Source organism: Erythrolamprus reginae, chromosome 5, assembly GCF_031021105.1.
Source record: "Erythrolamprus reginae isolate rEryReg1 chromosome 5, rEryReg1.hap1, whole genome shotgun sequence".
Classification (NCBI taxonomy): domain Eukaryota; kingdom Metazoa; phylum Chordata; class Lepidosauria; order Squamata; family Dipsadidae; genus Erythrolamprus; species Erythrolamprus reginae.
The window spans coordinates 83,751,035-83,767,278 of NC_091954.1; the positions used below are offsets into that span (position 1 = coordinate 83,751,035).

Below are 16,244 nucleotides of genomic sequence, written 5' to 3' on the forward strand. Positions count from 1 at the left end.
TATCTATCTATCTATCTATCTATCTATCTATCTATCTATCTATCTATCTATCTATCTATATATCTAATTTATTAGCTGTCAGTCATCTATGATAGATATTATCATCTATCTGTAATCAATCATTAATTTATCAGCTATCTATCAATATATATTATCTCTGTCTCTCTTGTCTGTCTGTCTGTCTGTCTGTCTGTCTGTCTGTCTGTCTGTCTGTCTATCCATCCATCCATCCATCTATCTATCCTCCATAATACTGCACAAAAAGAGGGCCGTGAAAATATTTACCGATACCTTGCATCCGGAACATATAAACTGTTTCAACTCCTACTCTCAAAACGACGCTATAAAGCACTACACACCAAGACAACTAAACACAAAAACAGTTTCCCGATTGCCATAACTCTGCTAAACAAATAATTTCCTCACTACCAAACTATTCATTAAAGCTGCATTGCTATTACTATTAGTCTTCTCATTGTTCCTATCACCCATTTCCTCCCACTTACAACTGTACAACTATAACTTGTTGCTTGTATCCTTATGATTTATGTTAATATTGATTGTTTCCTGTTGCTTATTTGACCCCTATGACAATCATTAAGTGTTGTACCTCATGATTCTTGACAAACGTATCTTTTCTTTTATGTACACTGAGAGCATATGCACCAATGAAAAATTCCTTGCGTGTCCAATCACACTTGGCCAGTAAAGAATTCTATTCTGTTCTATTCTCAGCTATCAATCATCTATTCTCTCTATATCTATCTATCTATCTATCTATCTATCTATCTATCTATCTATCTATCTATCCTCCTATCATCTATCTATCTATCTATCTATCAATCTATCTATCTCTATATATCTCTATATCTATCTCTATATCGATAGGTAGGTAGGTAGGTAGGTAGGTAGGTAGATAGATAGATAGATAGATAGATAGATAGATAGATAGATAGATAGATAGATAGATAGATAGATAGATAGATGATAGATAGATAATCACGGGCAATAAGATGGCAAATTTTTCAACTTATTCAGACATTTGATTTCAAAAATGTAGACAATTCAGATTCTGTTACATCAGAATGCAGATTTAGTATTTCAAAGTAAAAAAAAAAAATCACAATTACCAATATTTATTATCTAAACATTATCCATTTGCAAAATAAATATACTTCTAAAAGAAGAGCAAATAAAATTGAGCAGAACCTTGTGGCCCCGTGTTTCCTTCTTCTCCCGTATCACCTTGATCCCCATGAGGTCCTGATAGTCCAGGTGAGCCTTCTAACCCTTGCTCACCTAATGAACCTTCTTCTCCTTTATTGCCTAAAATACATCACATTTAGTTGAGAATTGATAAAATTCCACACTATGCATACATACCCTTTCCCTCTGTCTCTAGAACAAGCACCAGACTCCTGTTCTGTTGATACTACAAGCTTTCGGATGACTAAACTTGCATTTGGCATTACACTGTGGCCATGTAACACTTTTCATATCAGCATTTTTCAAATTTGGCAACTCTAAAATGTTTGGAGTTCAACTTCCTGAATTCCCCAGTGAGCATGGGGAACTCCACACATCTTAAAGTTGCCAAGTGTGAAAAACAGTGCTTTGATGTTAAGTAGAATAAGAAATTTTGTTCAGTGGAAGGAAAATACTAGAAGGAAAATGAAGTCACACAAACGTAGGGATGGGGCAGTCTTTGATAAACATTTCATTTATGTATTTCTATCCAGCCTTTATTATTTTTACAAATAATTCAAGGTGGAAAACGTATCCAAATACACCTTCCACTTTCTATTTTCCCCATAACAGCTCTGTCAAGTCTTCGTTAGTCTTTCTAGCCAGATGCCTTAACCACTAGACCAAACTGGCTCTCACATCAGGGGTGGGTTCCTCCCGGGTCGTACCAGATTGCCCAAACTGTAAGTGACCCAGTAGTGACATAAAAATGGTGTCATGGATGGATCCAGTTCTATCTGTGTTGGTCCATGCACACCACCATATTTTTTTTTTGGGGGGGGGGGATTTTTCGGTGTGTTGATGGCTTTTTCTAGTCTGCTTTGAAAAAAAATCCCTCCCACCACCAAGTTAATATCAGATATGTTTGGGCTGAAAGCACCTTCTGAGCATGTGTGGAAGTGAATTCACACAAGGGGCTGCATGAGAAACATTGCAATGTGAACCAGTGACGAAAATACGTGGAGCCCACCCCTGGCTCATGTAGAGTATCAAGTTGCTACTGGTATGGATAAGGACGCCACACCGGTTGCGAACATTGAGTGCACGTTCAACTTCACATCTCCGGTGTGCACATGTGTCCTAGCAAGATTTTGCTTCTGCACATGAGCATCTCCATTTATTATTATATTTGCTTTGGGGGAAGAATATACTGCTTCCATCATTTATTCAAATTTGTCTCCAAATTTCATTTCTCTAATTTATCAAATCGCATATTTCCAATTTAAATTATTGAATGCTTTCTGTGCATCTAGAAAAACAAGTGCCATTTACATAGCAAATATTTTTTTGACTCTCCCTCTTCCTTATTACATGGTTGCATACAGTCTTTTACCTGGAGGTCCAGGAAAGCCAATTGGCCCTCTTAATCCTGCAAAGCCTGGTGGTCCTCGTGGGCCTAATACTCCAGGAGGCCCTGGAGTCTTAGGACATAATGAGTAATCAACACTTCCAGGTTCTCCTGGATCACCTGAAATAAGCAGCATTAAATACTATGCATTAGATATCAGCAAAAAGAAATTCTTCTCAATGTTTGACCAATGATTTTTTAAATTGTTTTATGTTTTATTTATTATTTTATTTTTATACTAGATTTATGTACTGCCATCTTATCGAAAAGTGATTCAGTGGAGAGGGAATAAAGAAATTATTATGAGAAATACATTGTGATCAACATGAATTTGTTTCAGTAACTGTATATAAGGTAAACTGATACTATTGAACAAGGTTATAGAAAGATTGTACATTCTCATTTCTACATCTCGAAATAAATGAATTAAACCCGAACAAATGTTTCAGTAGGGGTTCTTCAAGGGGAAGTCTTTCTGGACTCAGCTCTTGCTCAAGGAGCAGGTGGCAGTTGTGGCAAGAGAGACCTTTGCAGAAATTTATCATGTATACATTCCTGGATCAGGATTCTCCCTGAACATCAACTCATGCTTGGGTCAGCTCACATATGGACTATTACAATATGTTCCACATGGGTCTGCCTTTAAAGAACACTCAGAAGATGCATAGATGAGTTGTGGGCATATCGTACAGTGCGTCCAGGTAACACTCATCACCTCGAGGTTCGACTACTGTAATGCTCTTTACATGGGGCTACCTTTGAAAAGTGTTCAGAAACTTCAGATCGTGCAGAATGCAGCTGCGAGAGCAATCATGGGCTTCCCAAGGCATGCCCATGTTACTCCAACACTCCGGAGTCTGCATTGGTTGCCGATCAATTTCCGGTCACAATTCAAAGTGTTGGTTATGACCTATAAAGCCCTTCATGGCATCGGACCAGAATATCTCCGGGACCGCCTTCTGCCGCACGAATCCCAGCGACCGGTCAGGTCCCACAGAGTTGTCCTTCTCCGGGTCCCGTTGACTAAACAATGTCATTTGGCGGGACCCAGGAGAAGAGCCTTCTCCGTGGCGGCCCCGACCCTCTGGAACCAGCTCCTCCCAGATATCAGAGTTGCCCCCACCCTCCTTGCCTTTCGCAAGCTCCTTAAAACCCATCTCTGTCGTCAGGCATGGGGGAATTGAAAATGTTTCCCTTCCCCCTAGGCTTATAGAATTTATACATGGTATGCTTGTTTGTATGATTGGTTTCTTAAATTGGGGTTTTATAGATTATTTTTTAATATTAGATTTGTTACATTGTTTTCTTTATTGTTGTTAGCCGCCCAGAGTCTTCGGAGAGGGCCGGCATACAAATCTAATAAATAAATAAATAAATAAATAAATAAAAATAAACACCTCTGATTTAAGAATTGCACAATTGGATTATAGGTCTAATTCAAGATGCTCACTATTATTTATAAAGGCCCTCATGGCATATGTCTGGTTTTCTGAAGACTCATCAGCTATATGCCACCTATACTGTCTGCCCATCCTGTTTAAGCTGGCAGAGTTGGCGTACTTCAAATACATTGATTAAATTGTATTAATTAAACATTGCCTGCCTTCTAGAAGACCATTGCCCTTTCCAAGATATGTAAATGAATCCTTAAAGCCTAGCTCTATCTCCAGGCTTGGGGCTAGGATGGATAGCCGCACCCTCAAAGATGTCGTTTAGGCAACAGAGGTGTGATTATTTTGTTCTTCTTGGATGTTCATCACTCTTTTCTGATTTGTATTGTTATAAGCCAAGTGGTCTTACAAAGTTGATATATAAATAAACATGAATGCATCATCATACAGATTTTCTCAATAGCCTCTCCTTTCCCCCTGTGATTTCCAATTATCATGCAATATCAGGAAAAGACACAATGTCTTTAGATTAGATTAGATTAGATTTATTAGATTTATATGCCGCCCCTCTCCGCAAACTCGGGGCGGCTCACAACAAGGTAAAAACAATACATAATAACAAATCCAATACCCACCAATCCAATTACAATTTTAAACTAAAAAATTCATAAAAAACAACCCCAGAATATTAAAAACACGCATGGACCCAAAGCACATTTCCCTAATTATTTACAAAGCATTCTACAATCCTGTTATTTATTCATTTCTCTGCAGCACTGAGATAAAAATTTACATTACATGTATAACTTATTCCAAGGAATTGCCTTTGCCAGTACTTGGCCCTGTCCCCACATCAGTAAAAAAACAGTGAGGGATTCAGGAATGAAATGTCTCCAGTTTACTCGTGCCTGTCAGTTGTCAGAGAGCTGGTCATGAAGGCAGTGTGAGGCTTTGCCAATCCACCCACCCAGATGCTGCCATTTGGGTTCTTTTACCCTCTGCGCATGCTCAAAGCATTCTGTGCATGCACAGAGGGTAAAATAACCCAAATGGCAGTGTTTGGGTGGGTGGGCAGAACCTCATGTTCTCTTCGCAACTGGCTCTCCGACGATTGACAGGCATCAGCGAACTGGGAGCATTTCATCACTGGAGGAATTAAAAGGTTGTTTTGAAGAGTATATTTCTATGGTTAAGAGTAATGTTGTTGTTGTTGTTGTTGTTATTATTATTATTATTATTATTATTATTATTATTATTATTATTTATTAGATTTGTATGTCGCCCCTCTCCGAAGACTCGGGGCGGCTCACAACAGTAATAAAAACAATATAGCAGTGGAACAAATCTAATATTAAAAAACATATAAAACCTATCATTATTTTAAAAACCAAACAGCACATTCATACCAAACATAAAACAAAGTATAAAAAAGCCTGGGGGAAAGGTGTCTCAACTCCCCCATGCCTGGCGGTATAAGTGAGTCTTAAGTAGTTTACGAAAGACAAGGAGGGTGGGGGCAGTTCTAATCTCCGGGGGGAGTTGGTTTCAGAGGGCCGGGGCCGCCACAGAGAAGGCTCTTCCCCTGGGGCCCGCCAAATGACATTGTTTAGTCGACGGGACCCGGAGAAGGCCAACTTTGTGGGACCTGGGATTTGTGCGGTAGCAGAGGGTTCCGGAGGTACTCTGGTCCAATGCCATGTAGGGCTTTAAAGGTCATGACCAACACTTAGGTAAAATGTTTTAATTAACACAACAGAATGAGATTTGAAGGTAAGTGGGAAATCAAGAAAATTCCTTCTAAAATATACTCATCCTTCTTTTAGCTTACCTCTGTAACCTGGTAGAATAAAGGCCAAAGATCAGATCATGACAGCCATTTCACATGTAGGAAGAAAATCATGGAGACAGATTAATACAGGACAGTGTTCCTCAACCTTATCAAGTTCAATCAATCAGAATAGAGCTGGAAGGGACCTTCTAATCCAACCCCCTGTGGTCCCAAATCTTTCCCGCTCAGCATCCTGAGGAGGCATGTGACTGGCACACACATATGTGTGTGCAACAGCTCCATTTGTGTGAGCATATGCTCTCCACTTGCATGGACAGTGCTTTGCACATGAGTGGGGGGTGCTTGTGCTCGCGCACAAAGCTCCAATCGCTCAAGAGGCAGGGACTTGTGCTTGCGTGCAATGCTCTATTTGCACAAGCAGAAGGCATTTGTGCTCTCATTCAAAGTCAAACCTGCGCTGTTCCATTCATGCAAATGGAGCTTTGTGCACAAGCTCAAATGATCTCTGATTACTCAAGTGTCTGCACGCTTGCCCACATCTCCCACAGTCCAGTTTCAAATGGGCCATGGTCTGGTAGTGGGCTGCGGCCCAGAGTTGCAGCTCCAGTCCTAAACAATTTCAGACAGGTGGTTGACAGTGTTTTCTTAAAACCTCCAGGGATGAAGCACCTGCAACTTCTGAAGGCAAACTCTTCCACTGGTTAATTGTTCTCACTGTTAGGAGGTTTCACCTTAATTCCAGGTTGCTTCTGTCTTTAATTAGTTTCCATCTATATTTTCTTGTCTTTCCTTCTGGTGCTTTGGAAAATAAGTTCACCACCTCTTCTTTCTGGCAGCCCCTTAAATACAGGAATACTGCTATCATGTTATCCCTAGTCCTTCTTTTCTCTGGACTGGCCATAACCACTACCTGCAACTATTCTTCATATGTTTTTATCTCTAGGGTTTTAATCATCTTAGTTGACTTGGGCAATATTTAAACAAAGAGTTTTAGATGTTAATGCACAAACTGATATTGAGGCACTTTCTAAGTGCAGGTCACTGACATGGTTAGCCAAGAACAAAACAGCCTTTCAACTAGAAAAATACCTGACAATGGGTCTGACCCAATACCATAGAACAGCACTCACTAGAGCAGGATTTGAACAGTTAGATTCTATGGTCAAATATGGACGATTCCACCAAGGACCATATTTTGAGAGAACATGCATTTGCAGTGCACCAGAAATAGAAGACGTTGCACATGTGCTACTCAATTGTAAACTATACTCCTCAGTAAGACCTCAGTATTTACAGCCCCTACTTGACAAAATCATACACTGGGACTGTAATAAACAATTATCATATTTTCTTCAGGGTACAAATATATATGTAGTTTCTAGAACTGCTAAGTTTATAGTCAGGGCTGTTCAGATGACAATACGTTTTATAGAACATATTGGGGTGGCATGCAAAGGAGATGAACTCACTTAAGAATATTTTATATCAGTATCTTAGATTTGTTTAATATAATCCTTTGCACGAGTTATATTCTCATGTTTTACTACTCAATTTTAGCATATTATACTGCATTTTAACTATTATTTATTCAAATTCCCTCTATTTTAGCCAATTTTATTGTATTTTAACCAGTCACAGTTTTATGACGACCGATGTGGTCCTTTTCCTCGCTTTGATATGGTTGATTGACTAATCAAATAAAGTTGATAAGAAAGAAGACTTGGGATGTGTGGACTTCAATTCAAAGAATCAGTGGCTGGGATATTCTGAGAGATGATGTTCACACATTTTAGAATTGATAAGGTTGAGAAATACAATAAGAATTGCTATGACTTGACATGTGAGCTCAAGATTTTGCTCCTTTAGAAAAAGCATCAAGTATGATTTGCTTCCCATCAACTCAAAGTGATTTAATATCTAAAGTTAGTTAATATACACACTCTTGAGAATGAAAATTCAGCAACACTCTCTCTCCTCTGCCAATATAAATGAAATTATAATAAAATAAATAATAACAATGTGCTTCCCTTTCAGTCAGCAGCTTGAAATGACTCAACCTAATGGCACAGTCAAGCTAACATCTGGTTTCATCTTTCATTGCAACAGTAGGAGAAAAATACTGGACAGTAGAGTCTCAATTATCTGACATAAATGGATGGGCTGATAGTTGGATACCTGAAAATGTCAGATAATCCAGACTCTACTGTCAAGGCAGGAAAAAAATGAATAGGAGGTCCTGGGATAAAGCATTCCATCTGCCCCAGTGCTCCCTTGCTTGCTGGCTGGTCCAGGGAGAAATGGGACCTCTCGAGGCTCTTTAGTCACGCCTGCCGCGGATGGGCGGATGTGGGTTTTTACAGACCGGGAGCAGCAGCTGTGGAAGATCCGTCCCAGTTCCAGTCTGACCCAGCCCAGCCTGAAACACCACCACCGCCGTTGGAGAAGGTGAAGCAGCCCCTGTAAACCCTTGGGCTCCCTGATGTCTTCCGAGGAAGCCTGGGTGGAGACTATGGGATTGGGCCCTGCAACTGTCTGTTTTACGGCACGCTGACCCACCCCACCCTTGCTATGATGCCAAGGAAGCCGGACAGAATGGCGATCTTCAGGCACATCTCGGGAACTTCCCAGATACGGTGGGCTTTTACCGGCTGAGAGAGGGGTTAAGAAGGAAGTGGGGAAGGGAGTTCCAGACAGCACGCTGACCTGAGCTGTTTCTGTGGGGCAGCAGCCTGTGTCTTCCCTACCCCAGCTCTTCTCGGCGTAGTTGGGGACTGTTTCCCCATCGCAGCTGCATTGTTTGGGGGCATGTCTGGTGGCACGGAAATGCCTACAGCCACGCCCCCAAGCAGCCGTGATGCCAGATGATCCGGAATATCGGATATCTGAAAGACGGATAACCGAGACTCTACTGTATATATAAGTAGGCTATCTTAATTGACTTTTTTTTATTTTAAAATTTTTATTTTTATTCATATTATTTGATTTAAAATTACTTTTATTTATTGTAATTTGGCAATTGTATAATTTGAATTGTCAATTCAAAAAAGTCAAGATAAAAATAATAATAATGTCCAAAATGCTAAGACTTACCCTTGAGGCCCACAGGACCAATTGGCCCCTGAAGACCTTGAGCTCCAGGCTCTCCAGGGACACCAGATGGTCCTTGCAGACCAGGATCTCCTGTTGGACCTTAACATTGAGGGGGGGGAAACAGATCAATGCCACATCTCTAGCACTAGAAATTTCTAATCCAAAATTTAAATCCGTGCTAAACTAGTACAGTGGCACCTCTACCTAAGAACGCCTCTACTTACAAACTTTTCTAGTTAAGAACCGGGTGTTCAATATTTTTTTGCCTCTTCTCAAGAACCATTGTCCACTTACAAACTCGAGTCTCCAAAATTGTTACCAGAAAAGGCAGGGAGAAGCTTCTGTGGGGCCTCTCTAGGAATCTCCTGGGAGGAAACAGGGCCTCAATCCTACCTGTGGTTTCCCCAGTCGCACGCATTATTTGCTTTTACATTGATTCCTATTGGAAAAATGGCTTCTTCTTACAAACTTTTCTACTTAAAAACCTGGTCACGGAATGAATTAAGTTCATAAGTAGAGGTACCACTGTACTTCTATACATACCTTTTGAGCCTTTTCTTCCTTGATTTCCTGGAATACCCTTAGTTCCCTGCTTACCACATGGACCACGAAAACCAGGTGGGCCCAAAGTACCAAAATCCCCTGGATCTCCTTTAATAAGTATAGTTTTTCCTGGAGGCCCAGGTTTGCCTGGAGGCCCTGAAATAAACATTGAAATGGTAACAGATATCAGAATTTTCAATATCACAAATATACTTTTGATTAATTTTCAATATCACAACAGATTGTTCAATTCACAATTTGTTTATCGAATTTGTTTGCCACCCATCTTGCTACAAGGGTTCACCAACCAGATGAAGAAGTGGAATTACATAAAAAGGATTGCTGTAAAAGATTTTGCAAGACTTCTCTGTGCCTACAGAGGATACTATTCTGTTCAGATTATTAAACATTTCTTTAAAGGTCTTGGTCCCAAGTTAAATCTTGCTGGGTAATCAGTTTTGCTGTTCCAACCAAATGCAAGCAAGCAAGAAGGCAGGTGCGCAATTCATCTGTAACATTATTTAAAGGCCCCCATTGCTCCAAAGCTTTTCAGTTGCAACACAATAAAAATCCAATAAAAGACCACTTTTTGATTTGATTCTTGAAGGAGACAATCCACTTTACTTCTAGTATGGATTTTAGAAAAAGGTTTTCCTAAGAGCATTTCTGGAAGAAGTCAAATGATTTTATTTATTTTATTTTATTTATATATTTGTCAAACAATTATAGTATGGTAAACTGTATAAATAAAACATTAGAAAAGTAATGATAGAAGACAATAGAACAGTAGGACAGGGACGGTAGACCTCTTAGAAAGGGGGAGAGGTCAATTGTAGATAATCTAAGGTTAAAGGTTTGGGGGTTAGGAGTAGAAACCACAGAGTCAAGTAGTGCATTCCAGGCGTGGATTACTCTATTGCTGAAGTTGTATTTTTTGCAGTCTAGTTTAGAGCATTTGACATTTAGTTTACATCTATTACATGCTCATGTGTTGCTGCGGTTGAAGGTGAAGTAGTCACTAATTGGAAGGACATTTTGGTATATGATTTTATGAACTATAGTTAAGTCGGAATGGAGATGACTAAGTTGTAAGTTGTCTAATCAAAACATTTCAAGTCTGGCAGAGTAAGGTATTTGTTGCGGGAAGAGAAGTGAAGGACTCTTCTTGTGAAATATTTCTGGATTTTCTCAATTGTGTTGATGTCAGATTTGTAATGTGGGTTCCATACAGGTGAGCTGTATTCTAGGATTGGTCTGACAAATGTTTTGTAAGCTCTGGTTAGCAGATAAATATTACCAGAGAAGAAGCTGCAAAGGATTAGGTTAACAACTCTGAAAGCCTTTTTGGCAATGTTGTTACAGTGGGTTCTGGGAGTTAGGATGTGAGTATTCCAAGGTTTTTGACAGAGTGAGGGTCATCAATAAGTTTTAATAGGTTCAATTAATTCTAACTGGTTCAATCTACTTTTGCAATTCTGTTTTAAAGGTACCTCTAATGCCATCTGAGCCAGCTGGACCTTGGTCCCCAGGAAAGCCACAAGTTCTATTTTCAGGAGGCTGACCCATAGGGCCAGCAGGACCAGAAACACCTGGCTTACCTACAAGGAAACAAAGAATATGATGAAATATTAATATTGGCCATGTTTTATACAATTCATTTCTCCTGTCATATTTACTTAAGAAAAGGTTCATGTTGCGCATAATTGTTTTAATTATTAAGCAGAAAGTGACAGTATGAGAATTCAATAAATTATTACTGCAGCTTTTGAAAGAGAATATTGTTTATCTACTGACTATGGAGGTGCAATACATTTGATTTCATCAACATTAGTCATTTACTTTGACTCTGGGAGACACATGAAATGAGACTCTTGCCCCTTCTAAATGTAAGGAAAAGAACGGTGTGAAATGATGCAATATATAAAGACAATAAAGCCGAAATGATTGAAAACTGGCAAGATAGAATTCCCATAGTGTAGAGCAATGTAGGGTGTCAAAATAAGATCATCCCCAAATGTTTTATTTAACACATTCTGATTTAGAGGTAATAATATGATTTACATAATTTTCTTTTTTCAGTCCTATGCAAAAAGCCAAAACTATACAGTATAACCTGGCTGAGCAATTCTGGGAGCTGAAGTCCATAAGTCTTAAAATTGCCAAGCTTGGAGACCCCTGGTATAACCTGTAACCTTGCTATGGTCAGGGCTCTTTTGTGTTCCTTTGGTGAGGAGCTTAGTGGTGTAGTTGTGCTTATCAATAAAACATATTAGTTTCATCTATCTCCAGTCATTCTGGGCATTTCTCCCCATCTTGGGTAACTAAAACAAATGATGGTTATTGCTTTTTTTAATTAAGAGCAAGGGTCCCCAAACTTGGCAACTTTAAGACTTATGGCTAGAGAATTCTGGGAGTTGAAGTCCATAAGTCTTAAAGTTGCCAAGTTTGGGGACCCTTGATTAAGAGATTTATTACTTACCAGGAGGACCTCTTAGACCTTTCTCTCCTTGGGGACCTCCTTGAGTTCTTCCTGGAAGCCCAGGTTCTCCTCGGTTACCTTTTGGCCCTGGTTCTCCTGTGCACCCTGGAGGTCCCATTTCACTTAAACCTTTACAAGAGAACAATAATGAGTGAAAGGAAATAAGTGTTGGATTTAGTGACATGAATGATTTATTCCTTTGATTCTATCCAAATGAAGCTATATTTGGTCAATGTGATTTTTCAGTTTTCCTATTTGGGATATCAAGTCCTTCAGTTCTCCTAGACACAACTAAGGTAAATGAAATTTGTAAAGCAACATGGATGAAATGCTGCTAGTAGAAATCACCATGGATACTTCTGTGATACTACACATATGCGCAAAGACTCATTTCTCTGATGATTAGCGCTTCTTTTTTTGTTACATCATGAATATTTCATTCAAAATACAGTTGATTAATTTCTTGCAATATAATTGTTTTCTTCATTAGAGTTGTTGTTAGCTGTGAAGTAGTGACCGACCCATCGTGACCCCATTACTTATTAGATATTGCTAAATAATAATATTTACTATTGCATATTTTTATTAGTTTGCGTTAGAGGTAACTAATGTCATTAAGAGCCAGGCATCATGCATTTATTAAATGTAAATAATTGTTTCTTGATATTGACTTTAATTTTAAAAATTGTGTAATAATTTTCATTCTTTACCTGGAGGTCCTGGCAAACCCTTTTGACCTTTTTGTCCATCTAAACCATTTACTCCAGGTGATCCCAATAAACCTTTAATATTTTGGGGAAAATAGGATATAATGAATTCAGGAAAAGAAAACGATCATTTTGTAAAAATGCAACAAGTAGACAAATGCAACAAGTAATCAAAGGAACAATTTTTTCTATCTAAATTTTAGCAGATGTAATTTTTTTGTTACTTCCAGAAAGATAAAACTAATTATATATAATTTTATATTTTTTGGTTTATTACCAATCTATTCCCTAGTTTTTCCATAGAAAATATTTAATACATGCCAAAGACTTTCTGAAGATGCTTAAAATGAAATGAAAGATTGGCACCAATGATATAAAACGTTCTTTCAGTATTCTTATTGGTAACTTCCGTAAATTATAATTAATGTAATAAAATGTTCCATAATTTTATAGCATTCATGGGGATCTTCAGGACAGAGGGAACCGACAATTTTCCACTCTACTTCATTTTGTGAAATGGAACTCAAAATAATTTAAGCCCCTTTAATCATCCATGTATGACTTTTAATTGGACCTCATGAATATACCATTCTTAAATAGAGATGTTAAATTCCTTCAATTTGGTTTCATTGAAAAAGAAATACAAGAAAGAAATAATTAATAATTAATTAAGATAATGTTTATCTTGAGATATTATGAAGAGGTGTGGAACGTCTCCAAATTAGAATTGCAAGCTAATAGTTTTCCTTAAAAGAAAATGATTCTTAAATATGTATTTCTATGTTATCTTTAATGCATCTGTTGCAATATGCTGCAATGGTTGACTCCTGCACTAGTCATAAAGTAGATCTCTTTTACATTCTATGATTTTATATTTCTATGATTTATGACATGGTCAAGTTAGGGCTGTTGGCAAATAATAACTTCAACAAAAATGTAAGAACTACTAAGATACCCTAACTCCAAATCCTCATGAATCCATTACTAAGATTTTGGAGATTTTCCTACTGACATATTTGGATAGTCTACCTAATATCTTTTGCAGATCCTAATATTTGCCTTGATTGTCTGAAAAATGAATAAGAAGGCAAGTAGAATGCACATATCTCTGTGTGTATAACTGACTCATTCCGTATGCTCTTCCTACCTGGAGTTGTGTCAGGTTCCCATATACAGAAAGTAGAAGGAGTAAAGACAGTTTTCCATCTCTACCCTATGTAACTGCCTTATCCATCCCAAATCCAATTTCACCATCCTGATATTGTTCTGTACAGCTCTTCTACATAACCTTGGAAAATTAGTATTTCTCTGTTTAGTTAGAGATGTTGATTGACTGATTTTATATTGTGTCCTTTTACCGGTCCACAATAGAAAGTGTCCTCTCTCATTGCATTACAGTGTGGTATGCTGGCCTGACAGCCAAGGTTAGGGAGACATTACAAAGGGTGGTGAGCACAGCACAAAATATTGTGGGCTGTCCCCTGATACCACTAGGCAACATCGCTAGGGTTCTCTGCCTTAGAAGAGAGAGGAAAATCCTCAGGGACGACTCACAGTTTGGTCAGTACTTCTTTATTCTCCTGCCATAAGGAAGGAGATACAGAAGCATAGGCAGCCATACAAAGAGACTGAAGAACAGTTTTATCCATGGGCTGTCAGACTACTAAATGGAAAATAATTTTATAACAACATAGTACAATTGACTTGCAGGGCTGGTATGATGTGCAATAAGTCTACGGAGAGGGGCAGCATACAAATCTAATAAATAAATAAAATAAATAAATAAAATAAGTTCACATGGAGTAGTAGAATTGTGTGTTGGTTAGTAGGATTCACTGGGTCAGGGATTTTGTGTCTTTCACTGTGAGCTATATTAGGTTGGGGTGTTGGTGCACGAAAAGAGGCTCATCCAATCTCATTATACACAAGTTGTACTCTGACAATAAAGGTTTGAATTTGAATTGAATTTTATGTTTTATTATAGTCATTGCTTTATTATCTTAAAATGGTGCATTTTATATCTTGTACTGTAAATTATTGACTCATTTTAGATTTGATGATATGTGATAAACAAAGAAGCAGATGTTTGAAATTAACTCTAGGCCATATGCTTTCTTCTAATTTGGCCAAATGAGAAAAATGAAAAAATCATCAGTGACCCAGTTTGATTATTTTGCACAGGTTTTAATACTTGCATATGCTCATTTTGATTTTACTTTTGGAACAAAATTGTGATACTGATGATTTCATCAAAGTTGTTACCAGATTTTACTTTTCACTTGCAAGCTCTAATTACTATCATTATGGTATTCTCATTAATTACTTGTTATTTAGGTATGCAGTGTGGTAATTAGGGATCTTAATGTACCCAAACACCTACAGTTTTATAATTTGACAATAGCTACAACTAATAATTTGTTTGTGTAGAATGCATATATCTGGTCGAATGAAAATTCATTCTACTTCATTGTACATTAACAAAATCTTGCAATTCTGAAAGTATGATTCTCTTGCCATCTCCTTTACAGCCTGAAAGGCTAGAGGGAGCCCTTTGAGATTCTTTGTCCACCTATTATGCAGCTGTGGGCTATGCCCCCTCTTATCTGATCATTCCCTAGGCCCCATTTCTTCTTTTCACCTCTCAACGTCTTTCTCATGTACCATTATACAAATGATGGAACCTTGATGCACAATCCATTTTGATCTTCCAACTTTTGTTCCACAGGCAATTAAATGTTTTACAACTTCTTCCACTAAAGATACAAACCTAGTAGTATAGAATAGGCCAGCTACAGATATATTTTCAAAACACCAGTTTATGCAGTAAACTTAGATCAGCTATCATGTATGCATTTTAATACCATGATCTGCACTGGCATCTGCAATAATCATATTTCTCCACAATATTTACCTTTTCTACCTGGGTTGCCAGGCGGTCCTGGGAAACCTGGAATTCCCAAAAAACCAGGTTTACCTTGTTCACCTGGAGGTCCTGGTAATCCTGCAGCTCCCTGCACACCTAAAATAAAATAGACATTTCCCATATTTGAACATAATTTATTATTCTCTCTCATGTTGTTAGAATGCTTCCTAATTTAGCAACATGGTGATTAGAATCTCTAGAAGGAAGATAAATCTAGGAATGCATTCAGTTTTCTGTTCTTCTAGCACAGGCCTTCTGGGATATTTCACACATCTACCCCACAATACCTATTTTGTATTTAAGGACAATCAAATTTAAAAACCTATTTATCAATTTAAATCTGCCCAAATCACCCCAATATCAAAAAAGAAAAAAAGAGGAAGACATTTTAAAATGTCTTTATTATTCATATGTTCGCTTTCATTGGCCTGTCCACTATCATACTTCACAATATTTGTTTTAATGTTGATCCAATTTTTATTTAGTTCTTTCTCACCTGGGAATCCAGGTGTTCCTGCATTTCCAGGCAGCCCTTTGGAACCCCTTTTTCCTGGTTCTCCTTTAACACCTAGTATACCCTGGTCTCCAGGTAATCCAGGAAGTCCTTAAATAGTCACAAAAACAATCAAACTTTAGTGCAAACATTTTTCAGAAGAATGTACTTATTGACTTTTCTTTCTGGACAGATGGCTATTACAACTGGTATCCAACCTAAACCTGAGCCTATTG

The 16,244-nt window shown here is 38.1% G+C and overlaps 1 protein-coding gene across 1 annotated transcript in view; it reads right to left on the reverse strand.

Annotated features, from left to right (window-relative positions):
* COL4A4 (collagen type IV alpha 4 chain) overlaps positions 1-16,244 on the reverse strand; it is an 82,952-nt gene that overhangs the window by 3,406 nt on the left and 63,302 nt on the right. Inside the window, exons 36-44 of the mRNA XM_070753335.1 lie at positions 16,012-16,119; positions 15,504-15,611; positions 12,596-12,667; positions 11,886-12,014; positions 10,897-11,004; positions 9,407-9,562; positions 8,864-8,962; positions 2,579-2,713; positions 1,210-1,326 (exon numbers count right to left, since the gene is read on the reverse strand). Coding sequence (XP_070609436.1) covers positions 1,210-1,326; positions 2,579-2,713; positions 8,864-8,962; positions 9,407-9,562; positions 10,897-11,004; positions 11,886-12,014; positions 12,596-12,667; positions 15,504-15,611; positions 16,012-16,119 — 1,032 coding nt within the window. The remainder of the gene's footprint in view (positions 1-1,209; positions 1,327-2,578; positions 2,714-8,863; positions 8,963-9,406; positions 9,563-10,896; positions 11,005-11,885; positions 12,015-12,595; positions 12,668-15,503; positions 15,612-16,011; positions 16,120-16,244) is intronic.